General features: G+C 44.2%; 1 protein-coding gene across 1 annotated transcript; it reads left to right on the forward strand.

Annotated features, from left to right (window-relative positions):
• Positions 1–2,959: 2,959 nt before the first annotated feature.
• Positions 2,960–8,133, forward strand: LOC308107443 (uncharacterized protein; the record flags this gene model as incomplete). The annotated part of the gene is made up of 6 exons (XM_080459761.1): positions 2,960–3,075; positions 4,934–5,006; positions 5,159–5,254; positions 5,361–5,456; positions 5,567–5,698; positions 7,900–8,133. The coding sequence occupies 6 exons, from the start codon at positions 2,960–2,962 to the stop codon at positions 8,131–8,133; spliced, it is 747 nt and encodes a 248-aa protein (XP_080315887.1).
• Between the last annotated feature and the right edge of the window lie 7,447 nt (positions 8,134–15,580).

The raw sequence follows: 15,580 nt of genomic DNA on the forward strand, positions 1-15,580 counted from the left end.
GCTTTCACAAATGAACGAGGTCACACACTTTAGATTTCGGTACTTTTGAAACGACAACGTTAAAAACGCTTCAGTTTCGGGCTTTTCTTTCAGCATTATATAGAAAGTTTTGCATTTACGTGCCAACGTTCTGAAAACAATGTAGTTTTCATGTTGGGCCACTCGTGGGTGCTGTTGGTTGTTTCTGAAATGAAACCACACACACATGCAGCAGAGAACAAGCCACTCTAACCATAAGCAACGGGAGAACACTACGACACACATTCTAGTGGACAGACGACCAAGTTGGATTGTTATTACGGTGACTGTCAAAATAAAACTACCAAGTCCAGAAGAACATGGACTTGGAGTCATGACACCACGGAGGAAACATTGTTCTGATTGTCTCAACTGTGCATTTGAAGAGCTACTAGTTACTATGGCCATGGTGACCAGGGCCAGTAGCAACGTGCCAGAGAAGTTGCGTTTTCTCCCATTTCCATGGAGATAGAGTCAGAGTGTTTTTGAAACAGACTGGTACTTCTGTGGCTGGAGTCAAACTGTGGAATGCCTTGGGCTTGGATTTAAAGAAGTCCTCCAATGTGCACCAATTTAGGCCACATCCACACGAGCCAAAACAATCGTTTTTCTCCCTGGGATTCTCAAAAAAAAGTTCCGTCCTCACGTCACTATGAACACGGCTCAACGCGAGGCTTCAGGACATGTAGTACATATGCCAGGCCTTTAGGGGTGCTGTGACTCACCAAACACACCAAAAGCGCAGAAGACGAGACGGAGCACATAGAAATTTAGATGTAGACTCCTGCTCATAAACGTCCATATAACTCTGAGTTGTATAGGTCTATGGCCCTGATCCTCCTGCTGCTACCGTCAGTAGCTTCTGCAGCTCCACCGGGGCTTGTAGTCCGTGATTGTTGTGGTTATTTGATGACATCATGGACCGCGGTGTGGGGGCGAAGGGGCGATTACGTCATCTTTTGTCCACAGACGATCGTCTTTCACCTCCATTTCCATGGAGATGGAATCGGGGGGGTTTTCGAAAAGTTGCGTTTCCCCCGTTTACAGGGAAAAGTAGCATTTTCTTCCATGTCCATGGAGATGAAGCATATTTAAAAAGTCATGTTTCCTCCATTTACACAGAGATTGAGCTTTTGCAAAAAGTTGCATTTTCGAGAAGTTTCAAAAAGCTTAAATTTGGGCACCATTTTCAAAAAATGTTTCCATTCTCACATCAAAACTTTGTGGTGTAAAAGCGTAAGCCTAAGAACAAAAAACATTCCATGGTGTCCGTAAACACATGGAATTTGTGGATCAGAATGTTTGTTGGCTGAAAAGTTCGATGGTTTGTATGAAAGTCACACAACGTTTCTTAAAACGGTGTGGTGTTTCTTCCTTTTATCATTTTAACTGTCAATTTTGAATACATTCTGCAAAGTTTTAATCGATCCAATTCAAAATCCACTTCAGTCAACAATAGTTTGTTTTCTTTTTTCTCTACTTTCACAACATGTCGTGCATCCCTCCTCTGGTTCCCACCCTTCTCTCTTTGTCATTTCTCTCTCTCTCTCTCTCTCTCTCTCTCTCTCTCTCTCTCTCTCTCTCTCTCTCTCTCTCTGCCCCCTCCCCCAGTTTTCCCATCTCAGAGCTCCATCGGGGGCTCTCCAAAGCCTCCTGCTGCCCCGGCAACGTCTGCGCCGCCGCCTCTGCCCCGGCAACAGGCCGTCGTCAGGGCTGCCGACCTCTGACCTCATCACAGCTGCTCAGCCATCGCATATCCCACAGTCCCCTGCTCCCCGTGCCGCTCCCGTGACCGGGGGGTCAATCACACACACACACACACACACACACACACACACACACACACACACACACACACACACACACACACACACACACACACACACACACACACACACACACACACACACACACACACACACGCACACACACACACACAGTGGTATACAATGTGTCATTGAGCACAGTGTGAGTGTGTTTTCATGTAGTCCGCTGTTGATATGAACCAGCGGTACTGACTTAACAGTGTCTGTATGTGTGTGTGTGTGTGTGTGTGTGTGTGTGTGTGTGTGTGTGTGTGTGTGTGTGTTTAACCTCATTGCTGTTGATAAGCATGTGAGCCGCTTTGACACACTGTTTAGCAGTGAATAAAACAGCATTGCTTCACTTTGTCCTTTAAAAAAAGAGTGGAGGAGAGGAAAAGAGGACCTGAAGGAAGACAGGAGGAGAGATGGTGAGCAGAAGATGACAGTAAACTTCAAGAGATGATGGGAAAGAGTAGAGTGTGTGTCAGGCCCCATTGACAGGAGTTTCAACTGATTTTTGTTACAACGTTTACATCACAACGGTGGTAGAAACGCTGAAAATTATGTAGTTAGCATGTTGTTACCACTAGTAGGTGCTGTTTGTTTTTGCGCGCGGAGAACAATACGCTACAAATATTGACAATGGGAGGACGTGGACATTCGCGTGGACTAGATTGTTTAAATAGTAAACAATTATAAATTAATGATTTAAAGTGTTGAACACTATTTTCGGTGTCCAGTGAGAACAACTGCAATTCCGCTTTTGTTTGATTGTTTGTATATTTGTTTGACAATGCAGCTAATGTATTATTGAGGAGGGCTGTTATTCAAAAAGTGAGACACACAACAATAATGCTATCAACAACAGCAGCAACAACAACAGAACGACGGAAGCGGCCATGACAGCTGAACATCTGAAGCAGAGACACGGAGGTGAAGATTCTCACGGATGTTCGGATACAAACAGACTGTGTTTGGTGAAGCTGCGTGCGTCTGTACGTGTGTGTGTGTGTGTGTGTGTGTGTGTGTGTGTGTGTGTGTGTGTGTGTGTGTGTGTGTGTGTGTGTGTGTGTGTGTGTGTGTTGTTTCCAGGTGCTGTCCTCAGTGAAACCTGAGCTTCTGGTCATTAATAAATGATGCACCTGAAGCAGCTCATCGCCGGGCCGCTCGCTCCGGCTCGTTCTGCCATTTGCCCTGCGAAGGACGGACACTCCGACACTCCGACACTCCGACACTCCGACACTCTGGGGCAGTAAGACAGAGCACAGCTTCACGGGTCGGAGGCTGTTTTTCAGGTTCACCATCCAGATCCAGGGAAGCTTTTGAGGGATTTGTTTAGTAAGTCGGAGCGCTGGACCATCATGAATCCTGAATAGTAAGTGAGCTTTTCTCCTGCACCGTCACTGATATCTTATCGCCGATAGAAAAGCATCTTCAGACATGAAAAGTCAAACTCACACCTTAACGCAATGCAAAGAGAAGTAATTGTGTCCGGCTGTGTGGACTGCTGGGTGAGGTTGTGTCGGTGCTAATGTGGTAGCTCGTTCCTCTCCATTAGTGTTAAAAACATTGAGCACCGAGATTCCAACAGGAAATACATACAGGCCTTTCAGCATCATTGATGAGACCAAAACACCACAGTGGCCATACATGAAAAGTTCTGGTTGAGTGTGTTTGGATCACCAGGCCTCTGGTTGATGGGCTGATGGGCTTTGTAGTCCAACGGAACAGATCTGTCTAATTGAAATCCTTATTGACTCCTCATTTCTAATTGGCTGTAAGATGTGATAAAACAAAGATGACAACAGGACAGGCTTCTTTCAGCGGAACCATGTCATTTTGAATCATATAAAGTGACAGTAGTGGCAGACCGGGGAACATGTTAGGCATGACTGAAACACTAAACATGTCAGCGGTTGAACGTCACGGAGAAGAAATGGGATCTCAGGCCCACTTTTACACTGGAATCGTTGACATTTCAGTGCATTAGAGGCTTTGCTTTGACAGGAGATGGCGGTAAGAAGTCATTTCCACCAGATTGCTATGTGATATTATTGCGATACTTCATCAATTACTGAAATAATAAATGTTTTTAAATGAGTAAAAATCCTCAAATATATTACTTTGGTGCTCTGGTAGCGAAGGTGAAGATTGTTGCTCAGACAAGACAAAACCATGTCCGACTGCTAGAAACATCCACTAGTCTGCCTGACCGAAGCCCCGCTTACAGTGTTTCATTTGAAAATTGAAACTTTCGGTATAGAAAAGTTTCGCGTTTTACACTACAAGCTGAAAATGATGACTGTTTATAGGGAAATGGCAGAAACACTGAATAAAGATGTAGTTAGCATGCAGCAGAGAACAATGGGCTCTAAACATTAACAATGGGAGAACACTGATATTCCAGTGGACAGACCAGCAAGTTGTTATTACGGTGACCTGTCAAAATAAAACTACCAAGTCCCAGGAGAATATGGACTGGGAGTCATGAAATAGTCCTACTAATACCAGGTCAGCCACCAGGGGGGATTGTGGAATCCAGTTTATAAAGTCTTATTTTGCTAAGAATGCCTCTTCCTTAAAGGTTGCCCAAACTGGAATACACTACCGCCAGCTTTTTTTGGTTTTAATGGACAGTACAAGACATGGCGGATTAACTACAAAGCGTGAGACACTCAGAAAATCATGCACTTTAAAAAAAAAGGCAGAATAATTTTACCATCATTGTCTTTGTTTTGTGTGGGACAGCTGGTGGCAATTAGTCAGGTGATAAGTCATTTACAGTAATCTGGTGAAAACACATGAGATTTCTTGTACATTAGTGCAAATCATCCTGCCCAAATAAAGAAATAAAAGTAAAATAAAATTGAACTAAATGCTCCAATATTTTCTGTTTTCACTTGATTGGGGTGTCGTGTAAACGGGACCGAAATCAGAGTCCACTTCTGACAAGAGAGGAATTGTGACATTAGTGCACAGAAATCAGGAGAATAATCCATTTTCACTGTTTTGGCATTCCATGTAAAATCTACCCAATGATGGCGTGTGTGTGTGTGTGTGTGTGTGTGTGTGTGTGTGTGTGTGTGTGTGTGTGTGTGTGTGTGTTCCAGTGACTACCTGTTCAAGCTGCTGCTGATCGGCGACTCCGGGGTCGGAAAGTCTTGTCTGCTGCTGCGCTTTGCAGTGAGGAAGCAGAAGCACACACACACACACACACACACACACACACACACACACACACACACACACACACACACACACACACACACACACACACACACACACACACACACACACACACACACACACTGACACGGTCTCTCTGCTCGCCTCAGGATGACACCTACACTGAGAGCTACATCTCCACCATCGGAGTCGACTTCAAGATCAGAACCATCGACATGGACGGAAAAACTGTGAAGCTGCAGATTGTGAGAGCCTGAAACGATGAAGAGTACAGCTGCATGTCACCTCAACGTGCTTCTACACCATCTCTATGTGTGTGTGTGTGTGTGTGTGTGTGTGTGTGTGTGTCAGTGGGACACAGCAGGTCAGGAGAGGTTTCGAACCATCACCTCCAGCTACTACAGAGGGGCTCATGGGATCATCATCGTGTACGACGTCACCGAGCAGGTCAGTGTGTGTTTGTGTCTCTGTCAGAGAAGAAGAAGAAGAAGAAGAAGAAGAAAGAGAGGAAGGTTTGGACGGTGTCCTCAGGCCTCGCCCTGCTCTCTGTGTCTCAGGAGTCCTTCAACAACGTGAAGCAGTGGCTGGACGAGATCGATCGCTACGCCTGTGAAAACGTCTCCCGGCTGCTGGTGGGGAACAAGTCCGACCTCGTCAGTAAGAAAGTGGTGGACGCAGCCACCGCCCAGGTACAGTCTGGAATCACTCTCATTCTATTGGCTGCACAATTCATTCAGTTCAATCCTCTGTTTCCTCAGACGATTGAACGAGCCACAGGGGGGGTGGAAACTTCAGACTCAAATACACTGTGTGATTTTTAAAACCTGTGGCCGTACGTCACGCCGTGTACAGGGTTTACTAGACGGTCCAGTTGGTGCTGGTAAACATGCAGTCAAGTCAGATATCTGGGGCGATGGTAGTTTGTGCTGCGACCTGTTTGTTTCTTTTACATGGAGTGGGTTTAGTTTGAAAATGAAAGAGCACAACAGGAAATGCTAACGTAAAATGTCAAAGTAAAATGTTGGTAGCGAGCCAGCGTGTGTCCGTACAGTCTGCAGACATGATTATTTACATTTGTCTCCTGCAGGGTGAGACGCTGGGACTTCTAAAGTTTATTCAAATTGCACAGAGTGAGGAAGAGCTTCGGCCCAGCCTCCAAGAGCCAAAGCCATCTTTTTTCTCCCGATCGTTCTTAAAAAGTTTCCAACAAGGCGTCGGCGGAGGAAACATTTGCGTCCACACGACATCATAAAAACGACCGAAAACTATGTAGGTGGCGCTGTAACTCTGCCACAGAAATATGTCGGAAATGGAGAATTAAACAAACCCAAACATCTGGACTTATTAAAGTGACTCGCATCAGCAGCTTCTGCAGCTCGGTCTGAGGCATGTCGTCCGCCATTGTTGTTGTTGTTAAGTCACGTCGCGGTGACAGTCGCGGTGTCGTCGTGTCAGGTGGTTGGGTGATGACAACATCCTTTTCAGCAAATCTGCAGACACGAAAAAGCCGAGGCGACATTTTCAAATTTCTCCACTCTGGAACATGTTTTTAAAACAGCTGATCTTCAGGCTCCTAAAACGCCACGCCGTGTGGATGATCGGACCAAAACCATGCAGTTCCATGAAACGGGGCTGTCGTATGTACGTGGCCTTCGTGCCTGTTTACATGACAACGATTCAAATGGAAAGAAAACATGGCTTGTTTGTTTTCATTTCAGAAAGGTTTTGCTATTACACGACAACGTTTTGAAAACAACGACACACACAATCACACAGAAATGGCAGAAAAACTGGTTGGTTGTTTTTGTAATCAAATCTCACACACACACACACACACACACACACACACACACACACACACACACACACACACACACACACACACACACACACACACACACACACACACACACACACACACACACACACACACACACACACACACACACACACACACACACACACACACGTGGTCAACAGTAAACCACAACCACAATTCGTTGTCATGTAAATGGGACCTCAAATACTGGTGAAAGGTCACAGACGGACAATTTCTTTTAACATATTTTCGTTGTGCAACGTTTATGATCAAGATGTTCCCCAGTCTTCTTCCATGAACTCTAAACGTGTTGATACACAAAATATGCAGAAACTTAACAGGCTCTCCTGAAATCTCTCCTGACTGGAGTTTGTCAGAGTTTATCGGTATAGAATTGCCTGAAAATGTGACAGAATTTGCACCTTTATTCAATCGTCAATCGTGGGTGTTATTGTGTGTTTTTGACGGTACATGGGTGACACGCTGCTGAAGTCCTGCAGGCTGTGATGAATGTGCAGACGTGTTTCTCTGCTTTCTGCCGGTTTTGAAACTCGGCACCACATGAACATTGTGGGAATTATAGTCCACGTACAGTCCACTATTTACTATTCCAGCCCTGATTTACTTTCTATAAAATGTTTAAGATTTGCCTCAGAGAGAGAAAAACAAAAATCCTCATGACTTCACCTGATATCCCTGGCGCCCTCTAAAGGGGGATCTAAGCCATAGGTTGGAAACCACTGCAGCATGAAGTCAGTTTGAAGAATGTAAGGAGGAGAACCTATCTACATTTACCTGCTATGCAAATTATGATCCGCTGTGCAACTTTAAGATTTCCAACAGAATATGAAATCATTTTATTTATAATGCAGAGTGAAGAAACCTGCAGAACCAGATTCTTTCTCAGGTTGTATTTAACGCAGTAAAGTTTATACAGTGGTGTGAGAAGAGAAGGCGGATAGAAATGAAAAGGGCTGTTTATGCTTCTTGTGCTGTCCCTCCCCCCCCCCCCCCCCTCCCCCCACCCCCCCCACCCCCCCCCCACCCCCACCCCCACCTCCACCCTCCCAGGATCTGGCCTCCTCCCTGAAGATCCCCTTCATGGAGACCAGCGCAAAGAGCTCAGATAACGTGGAGCGGTCCTTCCTCACGATGGCCTCCGAGATCCACAGGCGTCTGTCCAGCGAGGGGGGGGGCATGCAGGGGGACTCCACAGAGGCCCGGGCTCAGAGTGCTAACATCAACAGCGCCCCCCTGTGGCTGGGGGGTGACAAACAGACCCAGGAGTCCAGTAACTGCTGCTGAAAGTGGAGATGTTCTCGCCGACGCTCCACCGGGTCGCCTCAGAACCCTCGCTGTGCGTTTCAGATCCATGGCTCACCTTTTGACATCTTTGCTATTTAAGTCAAACCTTTTGAAGAGAAATGTGTTTTTAAGCTTGACTACAATATATTTTTGAATGAAATCTATTTGGAGCTTTTGTGCTTCTTAACAAAGTGATTGATAATTCAGCCAACGAACAAACAGGACAGCGGAGATGAACCAATCAGGGCAAAGGGCTTCGGGATATAAACCTGTCCCATGAAATCTGCAATATTTAACCCGTTCAGAATGGAAAAGCTTCATTTTAAAGTGAGATGTTGGCACGTTTGTGCTTCTCGAATCTATGAATTCACAACATAAATGAGCCTGTCAGTCGCCATCATTTCAGAGGCGACGACTGATATTTGATCAGTTTTTCTTGTGTTTTAATGTTTGCTTACGTCAATAAAGATAATCTCAAGTAGACTTTCTCGCAGATGTTTTTGACAGGAGACTCCCAAAGCGGCTCAGAAATCAGTCATTTGGATTCAGGTTGTTTAAAATGAACATCGTCCGACTATCACCTGATGACGCTGCGTGTTCATCCAACATATCTATCACATCTACCTTCATATGTCTACAGCAGTTCAGCCTGGACTCTCTCGTCTTCATCTGACCAAACAAAGTCCACCCTCAAAGTGTCGCGTGCTCCCAATATTCACGCCAAACAAAGAACAAAAGTGGATTTCACAATCACACACAGGATTATTGTAGGTGAGCAGAAGGTAAAGGTATTTTAAGTAAACGTAAAAAAAATAGTGGTTAGTTATAGTAATTGAAGAAAGTTAACAGAAGTATGTTCACACTGAAACCCTGAAAATTGACGAAAGGATTTGGCAACGATTTCAAGTGAAAACGTCAAACTTCTAGTGCCCGTTGACACGGCAACGTGACACGGAGCCACTAAAAACACAACGTTTTGCAAATGGCTGCAAAAGTGGAACTTTCCGGAAAAGCTTGGGCTCCGTCTTTTAAGCTTTGCTTTTGAGTCGGTCCAAATTAAAATTGTAATCGTTGTTCACTCACCTGTGGGTCGAGCTCACTTAGAATTCCATGTTGTATTAATTTGAAACTCAGGCCTCGTTTTCGCAACAGTTTCAAGTGAAATCCCTTTGTTTTCCCAGAAAAGTTTTGCATTGAGACAGCAACATTTTGAAAACAATGTCCGTTTCCACAGAAAAGTCAGAGAGAATGAAAACGATGTAGTTAGCATACTGGGCCACAAGTGGGGGCTATTGTTTGATTTTGTATTGAAACCACACACACACATTGAGGCACGGTTGTAGATTTAGTTCCCTCTCTGTCCACATGCCGACGTGTCCTTGAGCAACACACTGAACCCCAAAACTGCTCCCGGTTGATGAAAGGAGCAGCCATTGGTGGGTGAATGTTATTAACAATGTAAAGCACTTTGGGGAAAGCTCAAGCAGTGGACTCTATTTAACATCTGTTCCAGACACCTGAACAGTTCAAACACAAATCAGGTCTCATCAAATCAAAGAGAAATAATCCTCTCAGGATTAATTCACCACCTAATCTTGGCCATGATGGCGGGCGGCTGGATCTCCTCGGGAGACGTTACTCTAACAGTCCTCCCTCTGAGACGTGAAGCCATTTCTCATAATTGTGTGACGACCCTGAATGGCTTTTATGAAAGTCATTTTTCATGTGAATCAATATTGAGGCTGTTGGTCAGAGCAAAGGACACCCCCCCCCCCCCCCCCCCCCCCCCACACACACACACACGTCGCAGAGGGATTCCCATGTAATGAGAGGGACGTTATTTCCAGCTTCCAGGATCTTGGAGAGTCTAAACGACACTGTGATGCAGAGAAGAGGTGGTTCTAGTTCTAGTTACGTCAAACAAGGGGCTTTTCCACCAGAAAGAACCAGGTTCTAGTTCGGAGCCAGGGCCAGACTGAGCACCAGTTCTTTGTCTGTCCACTACCAAAGCCCCGGCCAAACAGGGGCTAAACTGGTGCTCCGCTGGCCCCACTTCGTTGCTGGGCCAAAGAGGAGCCAGACTGGGACCTGACGCGTCATCAGCTGGGGGCGGAGTTATCTCTGGAGTTATCACTACCTACAAGGCGGAAGCGAGGCTGTACCGTTTTTCTGAAAACTCCAGCGAACACGGAGCCCCAGAGTGGTTATAGAGAAAAAAAATTAAAATACGCGTGAGAACGATATAATAACTCATTCCCGGAAGTTAATAATACGAGGAACGGGATTATTTAATTCGCGTTCGCGGAACCGCGGCTCTCGAGAGCTCTGCCGTGCTCCTCCGCTGTCAGTCAGCTACGTCGGCTATAATTTAGAAGCAGTTTTCCATTGTCATTTATTTTTCACACTTTTTGTGATAACATTAATATAACTAACGTCACGTCCAGGTCTTATTTTGCGTTCTGACCGCATCCTGAGGAGCTGCAGCCGCTGAGCAATGGTGTACGGCTCCATTGCGCTCCGCTCCGAGACGCTCCAATATTATTTTCTAACCCACAGAACTTCTTTATAATAAATACTTTTGGTTCATCAGCAACTAAAAAACAAAGTACATACTACTGTAAATGAAAGCTTGGATTTTATAGGCATAAAATGAGCCTTTTAACGGCGCTTCATGTGAAAGCGCTTTAATCTTCTATCATTGTAAACCTCCATTCTTCTCCGATGTTGAAGCATTTGATTCAGACACACCCAGAAATAAAGTGAAAGGAGCAGAAATTCACTATGTAAAGCCCAAATGTTAAAAAATAAGCCCCAAACTCATTCACGCGTTATTTTTTTCCCCTCTATGTCCACTCCGGGGCTCCGGACTAAAACAAGACAGACACGAGATACGAAGAGACGTAATGTCTTCTTTCTCTTTGGTGCATCTGAGGTTCAGGCCAAACTAGATGGAGCGACCTGGACTAAACCGATGAATACAGTCCATCTCCTTGTACCTGGTTGAGCGCTGTCAGTGCCAAATTGTTGAAATCAGTGACGTATCACGTTTTGGAGTGACGCAATGACGTAGCTCTCACTTGGCTCTCACTTGGCTCTCACTTGGCTCCGGTAACGGTGGAAAAAGAACCGGTTCTTTGGTGGTGCTCATTTAAGAACTGGCTCTGGCACCGGCCCTGAAATAACTCCTGGTTCTTTTTGGTGGAAAAGCCCTAACAGAGGACGCTCTCCTCCTGTGTGTTTGAATCCAGTCCCGTTTCACACAGACTACTCTTCATAGGGATCGCATGAATTTTTGAAAAAAACATATTTCACTATTAATATCTTAAAGTTTCCTCAAAATGTGGAATTTTCTCTTTGGTTTTCTGTTAATATCGTTTCCATATCTTTTAAAGCAGTGGCGTCAAACATAAGGCTCCTGGGCCAAAACCAGCCAGCAAGAGGCTTCAATTCAACCAAAACATCAAGCAAATTGTGAAAATATCCAAGAAAACACAGATTTTTTAAAATAAATTTCTTAGAAGCAGCAGACCCGAGCTGAGACATCAGTGACATTGGCATGAAAGACAGCTACCTCGCTGCTATCAAACGAGCCTGAAGGCCACCCTGTCAGAGTGGAAACGTATTTATATTTTTTTACATTTCACTGTATATTTAATTAAAATTGGCTTTAAGTTGAGATTGTTGTCATTTTCCAGAGTAATTGTTTGGTTTTGCAAAAATAGAAACATTTTCATCACGTATACTTTGCGCCACAACAAAGAAAGACTTTAAAGTTTAACTTTAAAGGTTATTATGACACTAGGGCATTTTGGCTGTATGTGTGCATGTGGCCCCTGAACAAATAATGTGTTTTACACTACTGTACAATCCATCTCGAAACCACTTATTGCACACATTGGCTGTATTTTTAAAAAAAATTTTTTTAAAAGGCACATGATCAAATCTGAAGTGAAATGATTTTTTCTCACTTTTTTATTTTTTACATTTTCAAGGTAAAATCATGAAAAATCAGGAGCTCTGAGTGTGTGAGCATAAAGAAAAGCAACACTTTTTGTTCTGATATCTCATCGTTTTCACTTCGACCATGTTTTCCTGTGCCGCACCGCACAGTGGGTAGCACTTTCAGCTCACAGTGGGAGGGTTATGGGTTCAAATCCGGGCCCTTTGTGTGTGCAGTTTGCATGTTTTCCATGTGCACACTTGGTTATCTCCAGGATGACTCTAAATGTCCGCTGGGTGTGACTGCAGCTCTCTCTCTCTCTCTCTCTCTCTCTCTCTCTCTCTCTCTCTCTGGCTCCTTTTTATGTCGCTGTTGAATAAATGAATGGATGAAAATGACGTTTTTTCCTTGAACTCAACAAAATAAAACAATTTAATTTGGAAGAAGACATTGAAAGTGACCTTGGCTCACCGTTACCTGATGAAAAAAAGGGAAGTCTTGTCAGAGAGGTACCCTGATGTCCACGCGTCTGATGATTTCCTGATCCGATAAACAGGTCACAGCAGGTTATTACCTCATTAAGACAGAAAAAAAAAAGAGTAGCTGACAGGAAGAGAGGGCTGATGTTCCTCCTCTGCCCACTAGGTGTCAATGTTGGTTTGTTTTCTAACTCCAGCTCCCTTCAAACTGAGCCAAGCAGACAGAACTGGCCTCCACTCATTTTACATTTAATTAACACTGTCTTTGCTTCAATCTTCTACTTCCATACAGTGGACAGACGTCTCAGGTTTTGTTTCCCTCCATCATGTGAGTCTGCATGTTTTACCTCTCACTCATCCTGCTGGAGGAAATCTTCAGTCAGAAGCTTAGAAGCAGCTTCAGACAGAAAAAATACACAATATGTTTCAAATATACAGGTATTACCCGAAACAGAGAAAGAAAAAACAAACAAATCTCTCAGCTCTTGCATTTGGATATGAAGTCTGGTACAAGACTGCCGCCTGGTGTCGTTTTGCAGGATTACAACTGAGATACAGAAAGAATGAATGAGTCCAAACCACATATTTAAAGGCACTTTTACAGAGAGAAAAAAAACTATTTAACGTGAGCAGGTGGAGGAGACAGTGGAAAGAAATGGCTCTTTTATCAGGAAGAAACCTGCAGAACCAGACTCAGAGGAGGAGACTTTCTGTTTCGGTTGTTTTCTAACGGGCTCAGATACTTTAATTTGTCAGCTTTTCTACTCATAACATCAGATTGGAGGATCAAGGTTAAATCTAATCATGTGAAGCTGAATTTGTTGGACTCTGCATATCAGTGAGATGGTTGCTCACATGTTTCTCTTTGGTTTAACAAATTCGATTTACACAAACTTCAATAAAAAGGAGGTTGCACTACTTTAATAGTACTAGGGGAAAACTGTGGGAGTGAGATCAAGTCTTCTGAAAAGACATCAGTGTTTCCTTTTCATGGATTTCTGCAGAGCTGTTGAAATGATCTCCCTGCAGATGAGTATTTTTGGAAATCCTGGGAAACATCTTTATCTTCTGGGTTCAGTAGTGGGAGTATTAGTGCTGGGGCAGAAAAGTGCTTGAGCAGCAGATTTTCAGTTAGATCTCCCTTTTCCTCCTGAGCCGCACCGTGTTGCAGATAACGAGACCGATTGATGCTCGTGTTTGTGGGTCAGCTGACCTTTCATCCTGGGATTGATTTCTGTTGATGGTTTGAGTTCCTAAAAGTATACCTTCAATTCTGGTTTCTCAGGTGGTTTATTTACCTTTTCATTTTTATGCGTTTGGAGAGAAAGCCCCAAAAAGTTGTTCAAAGAATCTATTTGGATTTAGCTCCAGTGGGGCACTGGTCAGCAGTGTTGCCACAGTTACCTCGAAAAAGTAATCCGATTACTGATTAGTGGTTACTCCTTTAAAAGTAACTTAGTTACTTTACGTATTGCTTGTTTTTAAAAGTATCTAAGTTAGATTACAAGTAACTGTTTAGTTACTTTCAGCAGCTGCCGACAACACGCCCACCCGACCTCGACATAAAAATGACGACTGGTTTGACCAAAACCTCCGTTCTGATCACTGCCTGGCCTCCTGCTGATACACATTCTGACCTTTGACCTTCATTCTTTGTTGTATTTATAGCTGACTCACGCTTTCATGATCAGATTTTTACTATAACTGGTATTTATTAGTACATAGTTGTAGTCTGTCGTTGCACTATTTATCTATTTATCTCTTTATTTGCACTGCCTGCTCTATGCGTCCTTTTAATTTATTTATTGGTTTGTATGTAAGTATTTTACCAACTTCGCAAAAAACCTTTGACCCGAGTTGCATGACATCTTCAGGGATGATCTGTCATCATCCAAGAACCAATTGATTAGATTTTGATATATTAGCAGCAAACCATTTCCGCCAGTTAGCACTGCTATCAGCTAATAGCTAACATGCTAGTGATGCTAACTCAGTTCCACAAACAAATGTGGCATTAGTGAAAGTCTGCGCTCTACCGAGTGATGTTCTAGTTTTAGATGTATGTTTCTCTTCTTTAGCCACTTTGCTTCCGCAGGTTTACGACGAAGCTGACAGCATGCTTACACCGTGACAATCTCCTCTGCATAGAAACGCGGAGACATATGGATTCCCCTCCTGCTATTCCTGTTAAAGACACTCCCGTCTCTGAGGTAGCAGATGGTGTGTCTCCAGCTTCCCAGAACTGACCCAGTTGGACTGAGGGCTCATCTGCTGGATGTTTACACCTGCGAACACGCAGCTACACAGCTGTACCCATTCAGGCTGCGGCCACAAAGGACATTTAATCTCATGCTGAGGTGGAAAGCAGAGCGGGCTGGATCACAGGAGAGGCCGGCCAACAGCAGCATGCCACAGGTAGTAAATTACACAGCTTCCTCCCAAACACCGTGTCATCAATCTATCACTGCCTTTCAAAGCAGCGTCCGACCCCCTCGGCTGATGTATGTCACCGCAGCTAAAAAGCACCAAACTCTTGAGCTCAGCTCAAGAATGCAGTGGAACGCCCGACGTGCACCTCCAACAATTTGCAATTATACATTGAAGCCATGCAGAAAGCAAAGGGAAGTGCGCTGTGATTGGTCCTCTATTACATCATGGGACCATGAGGCATGTGATTGGTCCTCTATTGGGACCACAAGGGCTGCGATTGGTCCGCCATTGGGACCACGAGGGCTGCGATTGGTCCGCCATTACATCGAGGGACCATGAGTCATGTGATTGGTCCTCTATTACATCATGGGACATGTTAATAAACTTCACATGACCAAAATGATAGTGTAGTCAATGTGGCATTGTTTAAAGAAACTGGTGAATTCAAGGAACACACATTAAGAGCCAAGTAGAAAATTTTTTGGAAAAATGTTTTTTTATATCAAAAACTAAAACGCTTTGCACACCTTCAGCTTCACCCGAAGCTAAAATTCTCAGTTAGAGCTGCTTTTTGTGCCAAATCACTCAATATGATCGA

The sequence above is a fragment of the Lipophrys pholis genome (assembly GCF_963383615.2).
Source record: "Lipophrys pholis genome assembly, chromosome: 3".
NCBI classification, from domain to species: Eukaryota; Metazoa; Chordata; class Actinopteri; order Blenniiformes; family Blenniidae; genus Lipophrys; species Lipophrys pholis.